This window comes from Schistocerca serialis, chromosome 4 (genome assembly GCF_023864345.2).
Source record: "Schistocerca serialis cubense isolate TAMUIC-IGC-003099 chromosome 4, iqSchSeri2.2, whole genome shotgun sequence".
NCBI classification, from domain to species: Eukaryota; Metazoa; Arthropoda; class Insecta; order Orthoptera; family Acrididae; genus Schistocerca; species Schistocerca serialis.
This window is the reverse complement of record NC_064641.1, coordinates 582,479,742-582,499,948: the sequence shown is the minus strand read 5'-3', so window position 1 is coordinate 582,499,948 and position 20,207 is coordinate 582,479,742. Positions and strand designations below refer to the sequence as shown.

The 20,207-nt window shown below is 38.5% G+C and overlaps 1 protein-coding gene across 2 annotated transcripts in view; it reads left to right on the top strand.

Annotated features, from left to right (window-relative positions):
- The window catches only part of LOC126475324 (polyprenol reductase), a 28,355-nt gene extending 8,637 nt beyond the window's left edge, over positions 1-19,718 (top strand). The window contains exons 1-6 of one of the 2 annotated variants that reach the window (XM_050103110.1): positions 3,679-3,708; positions 4,643-4,814; positions 5,429-5,623; positions 11,564-11,695; positions 13,161-13,324; positions 18,280-19,718. In XM_050103110.1, coding sequence (XP_049959067.1) covers positions 3,694-3,708; positions 4,643-4,814; positions 5,429-5,623; positions 11,564-11,695; positions 13,161-13,324; positions 18,280-18,372 — 771 coding nt within the window. In that variant the 5' untranslated portion in view covers positions 3,679-3,693 and the 3' untranslated portion in view covers positions 18,373-19,718. Of the gene's footprint in view, positions 1-3,678; positions 3,709-4,642; positions 4,815-5,428; positions 5,624-11,563; positions 11,696-13,160; positions 13,325-18,279 lie in introns of those variants that run through there. The other variant, XM_050103109.1, reaches the window with a different exon arrangement.
- The last annotated feature ends 489 nt before the right edge of the window (positions 19,719-20,207 follow it).

Sequence of the window (20,207 nt, the reverse complement as noted above, 5' to 3'; positions counted from 1 at the left end):
TGTTTCATAGACAAAACACACTTACAAGATGCAACAGAACTACCGATGAGACTGCATACACTAATGAGTCAAGAAGCAAAATCCTAAATTTATCCAAACTGGTTTTGATGCCAGAGTCCAATGATGGCACAATTGTGTACAGTGGCATAGTGACCACAGCTTGTTCACAAAGAGAAGAGCAAGGGCTCCCTAGGCCTAAAATCAGCAGAAGTCGATAGGAGTCAGTTGGCTTTGTTCATCTGGGTGCTGCCTATCTCAGCAATCTAATACAGGACATTCTGTATGTAGCCATTGTGAAGTGATTGGTGTGCCGTGTTGAACTCCACAATAAGATACTACATCACTCGATGGGTGACGATGAAGCACTTCCCTGCCCATAGAGGGCAACTCCTGATACTCCTACCATTCCTCAGAGAGGGGCTAGGGGTAGCACATTACAGAGTGGACCAAGGAAGTTAATTAATGATATTGCTGAATGTTGCGAGCCAGATTGTTTCATCGTCTCTCACCTGACAAGATGTACCATGACATGGGCAAGCTTCATCTCAGTGAAAACAATTTGCAGATTTTGCAAAGAGAATCCTGGGAAATGACCAGAAACTCCTGGCGAGAAGAATTAAATTTCAGTTCATATTTTTCTGTTCGGCAGTGCTTCAAAACTCCCTTCTGCTTTGTCTAAATTACTTTAAAGTGTCATTTTGTTATGAGTGTAAAAGAATTTCTTGTTATCCAATAGGTGACACACATTTCTCTCAAACCCTAACATAGTCTGGTGGTTAAGGTGCTAGGTTGCAAGGCCAAAGGTGGTGGGCACAACTCCTGTCACACGTCAGGATTTTTTATTTTTGTGCACATCAAGCTAGAAATGCATCATGAAGTGGCTATCTGTTTTCCGAGATACATACTCACAGCTGTGGTTGCTCTGGCTGTACAGTCTTTTGTGATAGAAATGACTGCCATCAGTATTTTTATTCAATTGCTCATGGCAGCAATGTGTGATACTTGCTACCGTAACCTACACTACTTTATAAGTGGTTTCTAAAAGTGGTTCATTTCCTTTTGGGCCTCTCCTCATTACTTCTAACTATACATTGTGCATCCAGTAATTCCGACATGGCTGTCTTGAAACAAACAATTGAAGAATTCTATATGGTGCAGAGATTGCTCCCAGTCTGCAGAAACTTCAGGCAATACTTAATGAAAATATCGACTGGAGTTGGGGTATTACATCTCTGTGGAATATTTCGTTATCCATGGGATTTATGTGGAAAAAAAAGTACAGAATAAGAGATCTTTACTGCTAGAGCATTGAGACATTGTTGATTGGCAGAAATGAAATATGAGGAAAGCAGCCACAGAAATATTCTGTTTGAATGAAACTTGGATAGACAGTAATATAATGGTAAATGTTGGCAGTAGGATGATGATGTCAGCTTTAAGAGATGGGGAACCTCCTCTGAAAGACTTGTTATTGGAAGCCTCGATTGAGGAAGAGTTTGTCAGAGAATCCCAACTATAGTTCTGGACTGAACCTACGAAAGGTGATTACCATAATCAAGTGACCGCTGTAAACTTTGAAAGCAGTTCTGCAGATATGATATATGATTCTCCCAAATCTTCTCAAAAGTCAATCATTGTAATGAGCAAACCTCTATACCATAACAACAGACAGGTGGACAAAACACTCACATGATATGATACCAAAGTGAGGATGTAGGAATGGCTGCAAAAGAGGTGTGTTGCCTGCAATGAGAGCATGAGGAAGCAGGGTTGCTTGCTTTAATTCAAGAACATAGACCTGCTAGAGAAACATATGTAATTGATAATATGGCAAATGAGGTAGGTCACTCGGTTGTGGACCACAGCACTTCAGGCTAAATGTCCAAAGGTAATCTGTTTAAGATTGCAAGTGAATTCTTTCTGTCGGTAACTGCTAATGGCTGGGAAGGGTACTTCAGGAAGGTCCAGCAACTAGAAGGAGGGTACTGGAGGCGCAAAGGTGTCATCAAACTTGAAATAGATGAAATCAGTATCAACAATGATAATATTGAATTGCAGTAGCAAAAATAATGCACAAATGAGAAACTTAATGAGACTGAGTCATAGTGATTTATTTTTCTGTTCATAGACAGACACTGTGTAGAGCAGTTGACAACTGTTGTGGTGGTGGCTAATAGATGCACTCCCAATGCCACTAGGAGTACAGGTTGCATTTGTACGCGAGTGTGTTTCCAGCACTGCTCGACATTAGCATGTTCCCCTCACACTGCCCCTCTCCTCTAGACAGTCTGTGTACTGGCGGTCAGTGGATGGAGCTTGCTTACCATTCTCCTTGCACCCCTCTCAGAATTTGCTCTTTGTCTTGTGAACAAACTGTAAGTTGAATGGTAGTGTTCTATAGAGGACAGTTCAATCTTCTGCGCCAGTTCTGCTGTTACATGATCATTATTAAATTTTATACAAGACAGGAGACATTGCTTTTTGAGTCAAGCTTCTATAATACAAATGACCCAAAAGTTATTCAAATACTTACATAAAACATCAGTATCATCATCTTAGTTACGAAGGTCACATATGCAGTCCAAACAGTAATCATAATTAGAAATGTTAATGTAGTAGAAAGTATAATGGCAGTTTATATGGAGAAATGGAATGTAGATTCTTTTCTTTTGTAAGATGTCTCATCAGTATTTCTAAATGATGATTAACAGTGAAGGATCCCAGCATCCTTGATAGCGATGTTCAACTGTAGGAATGTCTAGGTGGTAGTGTTCACCCTGTTCATTCCTTACAGCACCCAAGTTTTAACAGAAAATATCAAGATACAAATATGAGAAGTGTATTTTTAGGGTTCAATTTTCCATTTGCTGTAGTTCTCCAACAGTGCATTTACTACAGAAACATGATGTCCTTCTCTTCTGTTGCCCAAAATCTATGAACAGTGGCTTCGAAAGCAGTCCAAGAACATAACTCGACATTTGTTACTTTAACATCAAAGGTCTCATTGATCAACAAATTTCTGATTTCTGGTCTGACAAACATAGCTTCTTCTGACTCGACTTGTTCTTGAGAAAGTTTATTCAAACAGTTCAAAGCGACACAGTGTTTATCAAGCCCCTTACAAAATTCTTCATCAGTCCTAATGTAATATGAAGCGGAAGCAGCGTGACTTTGCACAGCTGATAGATTATTCTTTACATTCTCCCGCCCAGCAGTATACAGTTGTCTCATTTGCCATTCTTTGAAATTGTAGTGGTTTTTAATGTCATGCTTGTTCCACAACTTCTGAAAACAACAGTGGTTTGTGAAAAAGTAAAGCAGTCATCAACCCAAAGGTTAGTTTGAACACCAGAATGCTTTATTAGGCATGGTTTTATTGAAGGTGATATGCCCTTTCCCTTCTCTGACCTGTAAACTGACTTAAACATCCAGTTACAAGGGGACCTACAGTGTAATGTGGATTCTGAACAATGGTGCAAGTCATCATTTTCCAGCCTATAAACTATGAAGTAGCGCAACTTTTATATCACAAGTGATCAGCTACTCATAATTTAATTTCGTCCGGTAACAGGACATGAAACTCAAATTGGAGAGGCTTGCACATTGGTTGGGTTAACTCAGCCCTTTCAGAAGCTGGAAAAAAGGCAGTATGCAATACTGTTATGTTCTCCTTGTGATAACCGTGGTCCATAAATGTTGACTGTTACGGTGAGTAGAATAATATTTCTTTGTGTTTATTTGTTTCACTGAACCAGAAAGTGAAGCTGAAGTGGCTCTCATATTTTTCCAGTTGTGTTTATTGTATTGTACACAAGAATAGGAAAAAATATGAAAAAATATCAAATACCTTAAGAGCATTTCTTTTTGGCTTGCCTCTAGTACTTCCTTGAAAGAGCATCCCTTTTCACTGTCCAGTAATATTCACATAATAAAGCAGTACCCCATTTCCCTTTGTACCATTGCACCAAAATTCAAATCCCCCTCTGGTCATTCAGTTTAAGATTTTCCATTGTTTTAATAAGGCTTTCAGGCCAAAGCCAGAATGTTTATTTCAGATGGGCCACAGCCAATTTGCTTCCTCAACTTTCTTCACTACAAGTTTGTTCTCTGTGTCTTTACGACCTCAGAATTAAACTATTGTTTTCATCCTTCCCTTGATCAGTTCTGTGAAATGTTCCACCACCTTCTCGTGCGTCAGCTTTCATTTCCTTTCCATACTTGTAAGTGTTAGTATCTCACGTAACTCAGTCTGCAGTACCAAACTTACTAGTGTATCTGTTTTGAGATCTTTATTATCCCAACAAAGGATGGAAATTCAGAAGATTCGTGGCGGTCTGTATGCTACCTGAATCTTACCCATCACAGTGAGTAGTGGTCCATCTTCTCAGGCACTGTTCCTTTTCCATCCATGACTTCCATTGTCATAATTCTTTCTTCTGTTACCAAAGTTCATTTGTTTTGTAAGATGGGCTATGTCTTCCATAATCTAATTATGCTGTTTTTGTGACTGATCGGTAAGTGCCACGTTACAGATTCTATGGTTCTGTATTTGATAGCTAGTTAGTCCTGGTAACTTTTTTCCATATCATTTATCAAAAATTTCGCCACTGCAGCATCTTTAAGATCCTATGTTCAACTTTAGATCCCCCCTATCAGTTACTGGATAAGTCCGTTCACAGTGCTGAGTAACACAATGACATGCCACCAGCAACAGGAACTTGGGGACATTGAAGCTGAGCCCTGTTTGTGGTGTTCCAACTTTTGGTTGATGAGGAGCCAGTCTCTCTTACACCGTCATGTGCTTGATGTCTTAGGTTTGTTTTTCTCCTATTTTATGAAAAGATATGTATTTTCTTGCATTGTTGAGTTTAAAAATAGTACAATCAGGTATCTTACTTCCTAACAATCTGTGCAAATGTTCTGTTACGTGTTATATTTTATGCAGCACTATCATGTAAGGATTCCACTGTGCTGTAACTGATTTTGACTACACAGAGGTCATATCTAGACTGTCAATAGATGAAAGGAAGAGACTATTCTTTTGTACAAAGTTTGCCATTATCCTTTAGTTAAAGGTAAATAGCAAGTTCATAATATGCAAGGGTGTGGAAGTATTTAATTATGACATGTAGATAAGTTTACTGTAACTGTGTGACAGAGTACTTCTAGTAAGTTGACCATGATAAAATAGACATTTTATTTGAAGCTGTACTGGATCAGAATCTGTATTTTCTAATGCTCAGTGTTTCGATACAGCTTTTTTGATCAGAAATCCCTCATTCTGTATCAGAATAACAGAAAATAAGACATTTCATCTGTATGTTAAGTACGATGATGGTGAATTACTTACATGAAGTGACGGCTTTTATTTTTAAAGCATGACTTCCCTGTAATATTCTTACATACTTTTTTTTTTTTTTTATTCCAGTTTCACCTACGTCAGTATTGGTTGCTTTGTTCCTGTTAACTCTGCAGTCTTGGCACCGCTTTTATGAGACATGGTTCATTAGCATATATTCAAACTCATACATAAATATATATCATTACATCATTGGCTATGGACATTACTTCGGATCAGTTATGGCTGTCCTGTGTGAGTCTCCTGGTTTTATAAATAACCAAGGTAAGAAAATACAAAGACTTATTGTGTAATTATGGCCATGAACCAGACATAAAGGTGTTCCATTTATCTGATGATTGCAAGCACAGTGCAGTAGATGGCAGGCAGTGAGCACTCCATTGCTGGGTGAATCAGATGCCATGTTGCCCTTCTACTACTGCAGTACTAAATTTAAAATCTATGCAAATTTTGTACTCACCCATGTTATGCAAGGAGATGCTGGAAATGCCTGCCATTGTTTTCCATACATTTCTCACATCTACTCAAGAATTTAATCATCACATGGTGTAATTCTCATTGAGAGATTGAATTAATTGACTTTCTTATATTATCATTGAGTTTCTGTAATGTGTGCAGATTCATTTTGTAAACTTTATTATCTTGTGCTCCCCACAGATAGAAATCACACTGGGTTAAATAGGGACTTCTAGTGGGCCAGATATTGTTGCTAATGTCTCTGTCATGGAACACACCATGAGCTGCATGCAAAGAAACATTGGCTGTGTGAGCCCTTGCTGAATCCTGTAGAGAAAACCTGGGCTTCATTCTGTGTCACTCAGTTTGTTAAAAATGGTTGCAAAATGTTTTGCATGTATCTTTCACTGTGTGATTAAAGAATTGGTCCTATTATTATGTCATCACTAACTGTGCATCTCACTCCTGTTTTCTGATTGTGAAAGGGATCTGTATGAAGCAGAAGACTAGATCTATTGTCACTCCAATGTCAACACTTTTGGGAACCATATATTACGGACTATAAGATGCTACAGACTGTAAGACGTACCTTAATTTTTAAGCAGTTTTTTTCAAAAATAACATTTTTACTATTTGTATTAAGTTACAAAGCCAGACTAAAAAAACCTTAGTTTATAAAACTGAACTGACCTTCAGAATCCTTGAAAATCATCATCTGAACTTTCTTCTTCTTCCTCCTCCTCCTCCTCCTCCTCTCTGTCGTCATCATTGTCCTCTTCATATATAAGATTGTCTTCACTGTCATCAAGAGCATTACTTATGCTGCAGTTTTGGAAATATTCCACTCTCATATACGCTTTAAATGGTTTAATTATTGCGACATCAAGAGGTTGCAATTGTGAAGTAAGTCCTCCCAGAATAACAGCAAGTTCTGTATTTCCCTGTCTCAATTTCTCTCCCACATAATTTTTCAAACGACTACTAAACTGGTCTAACACAAGAAGAGAACTCTTCTTCAATAAAGCACCTTCCCTTTTCTCCCACATTCTGTTAATGCATAATTTCATACCAGCCTCGTCCGTCCAACCCTTACGTAGATGCACCACCTGGCGATATTTCAGAAGGTTTTGGAACTGTTTTGCACTTGAATATGATCATTGGATTAAGTTTAGTACTGTCAGCACAACATGAAAGGACAACAGCGTAGTGCATTTTTTTCATGTCTATTTCTTTTTATAGTTAACGGTTTTCATGGCAAGAGTTCTGTAACTTGGCACATCAAATGTCAGAGGAGTTTGGTCCATATTAGCTTTTTGGCTTAGTTTCACATTGGTTTTCTTTTGATGTTGAATAATAAAGCAATGGAAAGATACTGGTAATATTCTCTCTTGCGGCAATTTCTGAGATATTTTGGTTGTGGATCACATGCTTCCATGAGTATATGTCCATTTGTAAGATTGATGGGAATTTTAAATCAAACATTGAACTTTTTTATATTAATTTTGAGTGTAAGATGCACCTGAATTTTGGAGACATTTTTTTAAAAAGAAGTGTGTGTGTGTGTGTGTGTGTGTGTGTGTGTGTGTGTGTTGTTTTCTAGTCCATAAAATATGGTACCCACTTAAATGGAACCAAGCCTCATCGTAAAACAGAATGCGGTAAAGATTCACTTCACCATCATGTAGTTGTTTCAAAACCAATCTAACCCTGCGTGTAGGATCACCGGGTTAATGTTGTTGCAATACTATTACTTCATAGGGCCTTATCCCAAGTAACTTAGCAGCTCTTTGTTGCAGGGGTGCAAGAAGTTTGTGTTCGTTGTGCAAGATGTCTAGAAGACTTTATATGGGAGTTTCCCAGACACTGTACATTGTTGTTTATGCTTCTTGTCATGACACTTCCCACTTCACGAAATTTGTTCATTAATTTTTGATTTGCATCACGACTCAGAATTCGAACATTTAAATTGTGACTGAACACTTGTTGTTGAATGAAATAATTCCATCTTGTCATTGTTGCATTCATGGACTTCACTGTACACTTGTAATGTTTGTTTCACTGTTGGAATGACACTGACCGAGATGTGGGACCCATTTGATCGATCTGTGAGCCTCCGGTGGCCAGCAAACACAACCCTGCGTGTGCTGTCGTCAGATAAATGGAACTGTCTGTATTTAATATATGTGTATGTTTATCCAGTTATAGATAAATAAGTTACAAAATCTTCTTTATATACAGTATATGTATGCTAAGTATGCTTACTGTTTGGCTAGTGGTCTATTTTACAGTGCTTTATAGTTTGAGTCATAGTACATGGATCCCTTGAAGAGATCTCTGTGTGACTTGGAAAGAGTTCTCAGACATACATTGTATTAAGTTCAGTACAACAGAATACCTTAATCTTCTTGTAGAATTAGTAAACAGCCAGTCAGTTTGCAAAGTGGAAAGTTTACTTAAACCCCTTTACTGTGGTTCCAATGTTCATAAAAATGTCTTCTTCAGAAGAAGACATTTTTAGAAATGTTGCAACAATGGTAAGGGACTTAAATAGACATCCCATTTTTCAACTGACTGGCTTTTTATTACTTCTACAGGAAGATTTCATCATGTGATTCCTGCTCCAGCCATGTACAAAATTTCAAAAGAATGCCTTAAGTTTGTGAAATTACAGTATTACAAAGCTAATGTGCGGGGAGCTCACCTGACAGTAGCACATGTTGACATGTACTGTGTTATAGTTCAACAAACTTGAACACATGTAACTAGAGGTTGCAGCTGTTGGTAAATGTCCTGAGCACAAAAAATTCATGATTTTCAAAGTATAATAATACACTGAAGTGCCAAAGAAACTGGTATAGACATGCGTATTCAAATACAGAGACATGTAAATAGGCAGAATATGACACTAAGGTCGGCAATGCCTATATAAGACAAGAAGTGTCTGGGGTAGTTGTTAGATCGGTTACTGCAGCTACAAAGGCAGGTTATGAAGATTTAAGTGAGTTTGAACGTGATGATGTAGTTGGTGCACAGGTGATGGGACACAGCATTTCCGAGGTAATGATGAAATGGAGATTTCCGTGTATGACAATTTCACAAGTGTACCTTGAATATAAGAAATACAATAAAACATCAAATCTCGGACATTGTTGTGGCTGGAAAAAGATACTGTAAGAATGGGACCAACAATGACTGAAGAGAATTGTTCAACATGACAGAAGTGCAACTCTTCTGCAGATTGCTGCAGATTTCATTGTTGGAGCATCAAAATGTGTTAGCTTGCAAACCATTCAACGAAACATTAATAATATGGGCTTCCTGAGCCAGAGGTCCACTCGTGTAACCTTGATGACTGCACGGCAGAATGCTTTATGCCTCGCCTGGGCCCGTCAACACTGACACTGGACTGTTGATGACTGGAAACGTCATGTGGTTGGACGAGTCTTGTTTCAAATTGTATTGAGTGGATGGACGTGTAGGGGTATGGAGACAACCTTATGAATCCATGGACCCTGTATGTCAGCATGGGTCTGTTCAAGCTGGTGGAGGCTCTGTAATAGTGTGGGCCGTGTGAAGTTGGCATGATACAGGACCCCTGATACGTCTAGATATGACTCGGACAGGTGACATGTAAGTAAGCATCCTGTTTGATCACCTGCACCCATTCAGCTTTTGTATGTCCATCCTTTTAGCAGGACGTTTCTGGGACGACGGCCGTTTACTATTGTGACAAAAAATAAAAAACACCTACAGCCATCCTTCTGATTTTATTTTATTTTGTCGCTACCAGTTTCAGTGCTTCATTGTGTCATCTTCAGGCTGTTTTGATGCGGTACAGGTTGATACGATCCCCATGCACAACCAATCAGTTGCCAGCACTACTGGATTCGCAGATAATGTGTCAGCACTCCAACCATCAACTGATGGACAGTGTGATGAAGTGTGAGGTCATCCACATGAGTGCTAAAAGGAATCCGTTTAACTTTGTTCACACTATAAATCAGTCAAATCTAAAGGGTGTAAATTCAACTAAATACCTAGAAATTACAATTATACTGTGTTTTATTGGCAGAACACTTAGAAGATGCAACAGATCTTCTAGAGAGACTGCCTACACTATGCTTGTTTGCCCTCTTTTGGAGTTCTGTTGCATGGTGTGGTATCCTTTCTAGATAGGATTAGCGGAGTACTTCAAGAAAGTTCAGAGAAGAGCAGCATGTTTTATATTATCGAGAAATAGGGGAGAGAGTGTCATTGACGTGATACAAGATTTGGGGTGGAAAAATTAAAACAAGGTGTTTTTCATTGTGGCAGAATCTTCTCATGAAATTTCAGTAACCAACTTTCTCCCCTGAATGGGAAAATATTTTGTTGATTCCGACATACATAGGGAGAAAGGATCATTATTAATAGAGAATTATTGTGAAGGTGGTTCGATGAACCCCCTGCCAGGCACTTAAGTGTGATTTGCAGAGTATTGAGGTAGATGTACATTTAGGAAAACAGAAAGTGTAGTTTCAGGTGAACATTGGAGTATCTTGTGCAAGAAGAGATGGAGTGAATGAAACATTGTGATATGCTTGTAGGGAAGGCAGTGTGAAGCAGTCAAATGAGGAATGCTATGTGGTGAGCTGGAGAGAAGATAGGCATGTGAGGCGAGCAGCATGTCATGTCAAAGCTGGGGGGAATATCAAAAACATGAAGCCATGGATAAGGGACTGTAGGAATGTCGCCTGCAGGAACCAGTTTAATAAAGACATAGGGATCTTCTTTCTTTCACACTGCTGCTGTTCATTGGACACCTCTTGCAAGTCACAAAGATCAATACTGTGCACACATTGTAACATGCCACTTTTCATGGGGGATGCTGGGAATGTAATGGTCACTGTTTATTATATGGGCTGCTGCAGGAGGAACGGAAAAGAGAGAGAGAGAGTGAGTGAGTGAGTGAGTGTGTGTGTGTGTGTGTGTGTGTGTGTGTGTGTGTGTGTGTGTGTGTGTGTGTGGGGCGGGGGGGGGGGGGGGGGACAAGCAACATCATCTCCTCGCTAGGCAAGCAGCACACTAGAGTTAACATTGCATTCATGATACTTGCCACAGTTCTGTATTACAGTAGTATGCTATGTTAACAACAGATAAAAATAATCCACACCTGACCAAACACAACTGACTTCCTTCCAGTCCTCCATTCCTGGGAAAGTTCCAAGTTACATTGTGCATGTAGTATTTCATATTCACATAATGTATTAGAGCTCTCAACACGTAGCACGTGCTGGTGGCGTAACATTTTAAACTAAATTGGGCATGTGAAATGTAAAATATTCTTGTGAGAAGCAGTTTTTCATCCCAAATGTAAATCCTAGTCTTTCATTTCTTTGTGTTTTATGTATCTCATCATCTGTCTGTTCATCCCATTCCTGCACCTTATTCTAAATCTATCCTTTCATTACACACACTAGGTCATATTTTGTATCACTATATCACATTCTAGTCATAGAAGAACTTGCAAGCAGCAAATTGCCACAGTATAGGTTTTATAAAGTCAGGTGGATAATGAAAAAGCCGAATTTTGTTCATTAATAGTAGCACATCACTATGGGGACTGGTGGTCCAGATTTTCCTCTTCCTACCTGTTTTAATACATTCATGCATGTATTTCAATGATTCTGCTTATGGTGGTGATTGTTGACTTTTGTCATTGTGCACTTTGTTTCACAAATTTATGATCATATTTTCTCAATTGACCAGAACAAAGAGTGCAGTTAAATTTTGGGGACATCTCATTCCTTGAAGTCATTGGAGTGACTACGTTTCTTTGGGCATGCTACAATCAGTACAGGTCTGCGATAATTCTTGCAAACTTGAGAAAAAACAAAAATGGTAAGTGCATACCAGTTTTACCACAAATGTTCTCCAGAATTTTGTGTAGTGAATAATTACAATGTTTTCATCTTATCTGCCTAGTTAATACTTGTACAACTTTTCAGTTGTTAACATCATTTTAGTCACTGTCCTATGTTTTTAATTTGTTATTTTGTGAAAACTTTAGTTATTTCCTTGTGCAGTAGAATAGAAGACCCCTGCAACAAAAATGCAGTATGGTCTAAATTTTCATGGTATACATTTTTTTCCTCTATTTTACAGGATAACTTTCTCTACCATGTAGAAACTCTAGGGATTGATAGAAGAGAGGATATGGAACAAAAAAGATGTTATGAACTTCTGTCCAGATATGCATGGTTTCCATGCTAGAGACCATTGATTCAGTCATACATTCTTACAGAGACTGTGGTCTAATATGCACTGTACCATGCAGCCACAGATACAGTGTGTGTTGAAAATGGTTTCCATGTGCCTCAATGCATGCTTACATGTGCCCTACCATGTTCTGTCTCACATGTTGACATTGCCCAAGCTGCTTCCGAACAGTGTTAAAGGCAGCTTGAGTACGCTACTCCATTGTTTCCACATCTGGAATGGGCTCTGCATACACGATACTTTTGAGATGGCCCCATAAGTCTGTCTCTGGTGAGTCCTGCACACGTTGTAAGTGATAAGGGTAGTAACTATTGTCATGGAGAATGTTCCACATGCTCATCTGGCTTACTCTGTACTAGTGGGACAACTGCCTGTCACTGACAAGGCGGTCACCTTCCATAGTGTTAATTGCATTTTCCTCGAAGTCTGGTGTTCAGACATTTCAGGTACATTCTCCATGATTTCCTGCTTCCTGAAATGAGCCTGCCTCGGACAAATGGCGAAGCACTGTAGCCAACATTGAATGCTGTGGTGGTTGTCGGTGGGGACACATCTCCTGATACAACCTCGCTCCCCACTGCCTGTTGTCATTTGCCTTTATGTGAGTAAACACAATGTCGGCAAGCTCTCAATTTGAATATGAAACCATTGTGTACAGTGCTGTATCACATCCACTGCAAGATAGGTCAGCAAGAGAAGTGAATCGGACACAACTTTACCAATTACGATGGCAGGAGAGGGCGCTAGGGCGTGACGTATGAGGAAGAAACCATGCGTACTGTAACTGTGGCTGCATGGTACCGTATTAGACCACAGTCTCTGTAATAATGTATGATTGAATAAATGGTCTCTAGCATGGAAATGTAAGTTCATTAGACCTTGTTTTGTTCTGTATCTTCTCTTTGATCAATCCCAAGAGTTTGTACACGGTGGAAAAAATCACCCTGTAGAAAAATATTTTCTTGTACTATTGTTGTTGAGACTATGTACTGAAATTTTGGGATAATCATGTATCATTTACCTTAACGTCTTGTGTGGTTAGATGTATTAATAATTATTTCTGTTTATTTTTCATCTTTTTTGCCAGGCCAAGTTGTAACAACAAAACATAGTATACCCTACGGAGGATGGTTTGAACTTGTGTCATCTCCACATTTTCTTGCTGAAATATTAATGTATATGGCAATATCAATAATTTTAAGAGCAGCAAACACGTGGCACGTAGTCTTTCTTTGGGTTCTGAGCAATCAGGTAAGGAGAAGTTTGAGTGCGCAAAATAAGATATAATCAGTTACAATAAAGATAGCTCATCTTTCAGAAAATAAAAAATAAAATAGTGCATTAACGTAATTGAGAAACTTTTGATTCTGTGCTTTTTAACATAATAAATAAACCTCTTTCTTTTTCAAATTAATAGTTAGAAACTTACTTTAGAGAGAAAGTTGTGTTCATATTTGTTTAACATATCGGATCTTCAAAATACTGCTTCAGTTGTAAATTACTTTATTTTCTCACGACCGGTTTCGGACTGTTATAAGCCAATCTTCAGGTGTCATACTGGAAATAACAAAAGATGGGAGATTATTTTCATGTGCCGCAACACACACAAAAAATTTCTAAAAAGTTTTGAAAACTTTTAAAAAACATTTCGAAACCGCCAGTCGGGCTAGGTGCTATGAAACCTATGTCAATGCGCAAGTGGCACCAGACACTAGTATGGACCACTGCCTGAGTAGGGAATATATACAAATGATATCACTACACTTACGCTGTGCTGTGGTCCCTGAGCGCCGCATGAACCAGGTGCGGTATGCTGCCTATGAGCGCAGAATAGGGAGTAGCGGATGCGAACAAGGCGGCAAATTGGTAAACCGGAGTGGCAAAAGTGCTGCCATCTATTGAAAGACAGAACAACACGGGGCTGCACCTGGTACACGTGGTGCTTGGGGACCACAGCACAGTGTTAGTGTAGTAGTATCATTTGTATATATTCCCTACCCAGGCAGTTGTTTGTGGTACTGTCTGGTGCCACTTGCTCATTGACATGGGTTTCGTAGCACCTAGCCCAACCGGTGGTTTTGAAATGTTTTTTAAAAGTTTTCAAAACTTTTTAGAAAAATTTGTTTTTTGTTTTTTATGTGTGTGGAGACTGGGAAAGGCAATCTGCCTAGGAAATGGTAATACAAAATATTACCCAGCAAGCTTGGAAGCTGTGAGGTGGCAGCCCCATCACCAAGCTTAACCTGTGTAGCACTTGTAACGCGGCCAGGGGATTCTATACCTACTGGCTCACATCAACAATTTGCCTCGGATAATGGATTCAAAGGAAACGGACATAGGCTATGGAACAGAAATTCGCAAGATAGAAACAAGGAACACTGCTTCGCATTTGGGACATGGAACACTCATAGTGTTAATAAACCAACTGCAGCAGCGACTTTGATATCTGAACTAAAAACATACAAGACAGATATTGTAGCTCTACAGGAAGTTAAGCGGCTTGGAGAAGGGATACACACGGAGGATAATTGTGTCATTTTTTTATGGGGGAGATGGAAAACATCATGAATATGGTACTGGTTTTGCTGTTAAGAACAGGATTGTTAATCGGGTTAAGGAATTCCATCCCATTAACAAAAGAATGTCTTACAAAACAATCAAACACCAGTGGTACGATATAACATTCATAAATGTCCATGCAGCAACTGAAGATTCAACTGAGGATGAGAAAGATGAGTACTATGAAGAACTAGAGAGAGTAGTCGAAAGTATTCCAACAAGAAATATGAGAATAATCATAGGGGACTTTAATGGAAAATATAGGTAAAGAGGATATGTTCATCCCCACAATAGGTACTTGGGATGTGTTGCAGAGTGCTGTGAGGCAGAAGGTGATGTATTTGTGAACTTCATGGCACCAGCAGGACCAGCAAGATCATTTCATTGGCCATGTTTGGCAGACAGGTGTTGGATCCCTTTTGAACATATTCTTATGACAGTTCCAGTTCCTACCACAGTGTCAGGAAGACAGTACAAATTTGCCACTCAATGTACAGAGTACAGTAGCTAAAGTTTGGGAGAACTTCTGTTTGAAGCACAATCGACTGGGTTTTAGCAGTTAAGGTGCAGTGAACATTAATGATAGGTTGTGTTAATCTGTCTGTATGTTGTTGCTTAGTGATTAAACAGTTGTGGGAGAGGATAAAAAGAGGCAGAACAGTTTACAATATGTTTTTACAAAATTGTGTTGTGGAACAATGGCCACATCACCAAATACATCTGTCAACTTCCATTGTACACAAATGTCTTGCAATAACATGATGAAATTTTGAGAAATATATCATTATGGTCTACTTACGCAGTGTTTGAAATTTGGCTTGGATATCACTTGTCCCTTTTGTGCTACCACACTTCAAAAATCCATGTTTTTCAGGTAATTTTTGAAATTTTTGTATTTTCGTGTGCATGTAACTCTGTTTGTGTGACTTATATGGGCAAGATGAGTTCTGTGTGTGTTTAGACCATATTAAGCTTACCACAAAAAAATTTATACCCTCTTTGAGTGAATTTTTGGCATAGAGGGCACCTACAATATGTACCTTGTAACATATTACATTTTTTAATCACATTTTGGAATTTTTTATTTTCCCTCAGAAATATGTTGTTGGTGTTTTGATTCATAGTGTGTGTTCTCTAAATGGACGTTACTGGGTTGTAAAAATTTCACTGGACTGTGTGGAATAGTTCCAAAGCTATTAAGACCTGAAGTTGGGTCTGAAGATAGGTTGCCAGACGCGGGTTGCAACTTCCGGGTCACGCCACCTTCTTTCACAAGGTCATAATTCTGGAACTAATTGGCAGGGGAAACTAATACTTTGTACACGAGTGTTCCACACATGGTAGAATTAGTGACTGAATTTCAGTCAAATCTGAGACTATGAGCTGGAGCCCCTGGTTGAACTGACATGGAATGACCCAAAGAGTATTTCTCAGAAATGTTAAATTGCACTGATCCGCACATAACCTTCAGTTACGCAATGTACGCATTAATAATGACGAACACCCCATTCAAAAGCTCAAAAACAACAAGGCAGCAGGCGAGGACCAGATATCATCAGAGATTTTCGAGGACCAGATATCAGCAGAGATGTTAAAAGAGGGTGGAAGCAAACTACACAAAGAAATTTATAACCTTATCACAATGATCTGGAAAACTGAAACACTGCCTGAAGATTGGAAAACTGCAATAATTTGTCCCATACACAAGAAAGGAAACAGAATGGAATGTGGAAATTACAGAGGAATCAGTTTGCTGAACATAACATACAAAATCCTGTCAATGACCATTCTGGAAAGACTTAAACCTTACGCAGAAAACATTATTCAAGATTACCTGGCTGGATTTCGAACAAACCGTTCCACAACTGACAATTTGTTTACTATACGACAGATCTTAGACAAATACTGGGAATTTAACAAAACATTCACAGTGTGGGTTTAGGCCTCTTAGAGGTTGTCAGGACCAGATCTTTAGCTTACGGCAAATAATGGAGAGGTGTTACGAGTGGAATAGGGAATTGTATCTATGCTTTATAGATCTAGAAAAGGCATATGACTGGGTTCCTAGGAGCAAGTTATTGTCTGTTCTATGAGATTATGGAATAGGAGGCAAACTTTTGCAAGCAATTAAAGGTCTTAACATGGATAGTCAGGCAGCAGTTAGAGTTGACGGTAAATTGAGTTCATGGTTCGGAGTAGTTTCAGGGGTAAGACAAGGCTGCAACCTGTCTCCACTGTTGTTCATATTATTTATGGATCATATGTTGAAAACAATAGACTGGCTGGGTGAGATTACGATATGTGAACACAAAATAAGCAGTCTTGCATATGCAGATGATTTAGTTGTGATGGCAGATTCGATTGAAAGTTTGCAAAGTAATATTTCAGAGCTAGATCAGAAATGTAAGGACTATGGTATGAAGATTAGCATCTCCAAAACGAAAGTAATGTCAGTGGGAAAGAAATATAAACGGATTGAGTGCCAAATAGGAGGAACAAAGTTAGAACAGGTGGACAGTTTCAAGTACTTACGATGCATATTCTCACAGGATGGCAACATAGTGAAAGAACTGGAAGCGAGGTGTAGCAAAGCTAATGCAGTGAGCGCTCAGCTATGATCTACTCTCTTCTGCAAGAAGGAAGTCAGTACCAAGACTAAGTTATCTGTGCACCGTTCAATCTTTCGACCAACTTTGTTGTATGGGAGCGAAAGCTGGGTGGATTCAGGTTACCTTATCAACAAGGTTGAGGTTACGGATATGAAAGTAGCTAGGAAGATTGCAGGTACTAGTAGATGGGAACAATGGCAGGAGGGTGTCCACAATGAGGAAATCAAAGAAAAACTGGGAATGAACTCTATAGAGGTAGCAGTCAGGGCGAACAGTCTTAGATGGTGAGGTCATGTTTCACGCATGGGAGAAGCAAGGTTACCCAGGAGACTCATGGGTTCAGCAGTAGAGGGTAGGAGGAGTCGGGGCGGACCAAGGAGAAGGTACCTGGATTCAGTTAAGAATGATTTTGAAGTAATAGGTTTAACATCAGAAGAGGCACCAATGTTAGCACTGAATAGGGGATCATGGAGGAATTTTATAAGGGGGCTATGCTCCAGACTGAACGCTGAAAGGCATAATCAGTCTTAAACGACGACGACGATGATGATGATGATGATGATGATGATGATGATGATGATGATGATGATCCACTGTCTCTTCATTGACTTCCAACGAGCCTACGACAGCATCCACAGAAGTAGCCTGTACAACACATTACGAGAATTTAGTATACCCAGTAAAATCATTAGGATGATACAACTGTGCATGGATGGCTCCCAGGCAGCAGTGAAGTTCAGAGGATCCATATCCCCCACCTTTCCAATTAAAACAGGCTTATGACAGGGAGACACTCTTTCATGTGTCCTCTTCAACCTTGCATTAGAGAAAGTGGTTTTGTTTAGTGTGTGTTGTTGGTTGATGGTGGGGCGTGTGTTTGTTTGGGAGGATTGGGGCTAGCACTTAATGCTTCACATTCTCCCACTGTCAGTTCTAATCACACGTTACTTCTGATTCAATTATATTTGCCATATTTAATGAAAGTGTGGTTCAAATTTTTTACTGCACTTATTTTTCAGTTTGTGCTTTCTGTTTTAGGTTGAAAGTGGACTCTTGTCACATTGGTGGTATAAGGCAACATTCCCCAACTACCCCAAGGAAAGGAAAGCTGTAATACCATATGTTTTATGAAAGTTCTAATAGACTGATTACAATATTTTTTCTTGAGTAATGTTGGCAATAGTGTACTCTGATGAAGTTATAAGGAAACGCCAAGCACTGTTGAATTACATCTGTCTGTATATCATTATCATTTCATTTTTCTGTTTGTTCATATCTATTATTATGTGATAATCTTCTGTTCAAGTCATAATGAGGGATATTTTTGCTAAAACAAAATGTTAAAAACAATAGCTCTAATTAATAATGTAGTGGTTATTGGCCTACATGTAAAGGGAAGAGACAGTCAATTACGTTAAGTACTCTGTACTTACAGTTTACAGCCTCTGCTAAATAACTACATGCATTTTGCATATATAAGTCATTAACTGTTCACACATTTTGGAAATGACAGAGTAAGTGCAGAAGTGTGGGGACTGTTTTGTTTGTATGCTTCTTCATTTTTAACTATTTATTTACATATTTATGCAGTTTGCATTAGTACTTTTCTTGGCAGATTGACAATATTATTTAGGTTTGTTTATTTTTTGCTTTAAAATCCCAATGTGGAAATTACACATGACATTTATAATGATAACAGTTGTATATTAGTACCTCTCTTACAATTGATACACTGTTGAACTGTCAAAAAATTCTTGAGCAGTTGTAACTTAGGTCTAAATGACATTCCTGTAGTGTGTAGACAAAAAACCAAATTTGTTACCTCAATGTAATATCTTAATTGAGAATTATTGTTAATGTTTCATTGAGGTGATAACAGATTATTAAGTGAATTTAGCAGTACAGTTTGGTACTATACCTGGAAATAAGAGTTGCCATATATTACCAATGCTGTTGTGAAATGATAACTACACAAGCAGCAGTAAAAACACTTTACCCTAACTGTAGCTCATCTTGGGTGTGTCCAACTTTTGCCATTAAGCACATGCTGAGATGGAGGACCATCAGAGAACAGTATCGATCAAGCAGTGACGAACAGAGGTTGGGAGCCACCATACTAAGATAAACTAGGGTGTAACTTCCCTAGTAGGTTAATTCTTGAGTCTCTCACAACCTATCAGATTATGAACATGATATCTTTTTATTTTTGTTCTATCGACTCCACCTAGTTCAAAATGGATCCTTTGACCTTACTATCGTACATCCACATTTTCAAAACTCCAGTAATTTAAAAGACTGCACATAGATTGCCCCCCTTTTTTTTTTAAGTCTGTAATATCTTACTGCCCTGCGAAGTATTGGGGGAGCTAATTTAACAGTTACTTACCCTGAGGTAAAATAAGAGTTCGTAATTAGTTAATATTTTTAAATTTGTCTTGTATTTGGTTTTTTAAAATAAATTTAATTATAAAAGTGTGTTTAATGCTACTTACTCCTGACCTCGCACATGAATAATAAGCACATAGCTAGGTTTGCCATGTTTGTGTCGAAATTTTCTTACACAGATGTTAGCAACTCCAAAGTTCTTACACTCTTCTGTGCTATGTGTTTGAAAAATAGGTAGATGTTGATAAAATCATGTTAAAATTCTGTAATACCCTTTTCAGTCAACTTAAGTTCTTCAAGAATCTGAAAATTATATGGCCTTCCTGCATTTCCATCAAATGTGCATGACACAGTATTCACCAAATTTATCATTTATATCATCTATGGAAATAATAAAAAAAAAAATTACAACAATAATAAAGCACTTTCCATTGTGCAAAGTGATGAGTCACAGCACACGTTACAGACCACAGCATGTGGTAGTGATTGATACTTGATGCTAGAAAGTGAAAACTGTGGGCTTAGAGATCTCTGCAGAATGGTATGTTCATAGATGTACAGCAACAAAAAATAATGTTGTA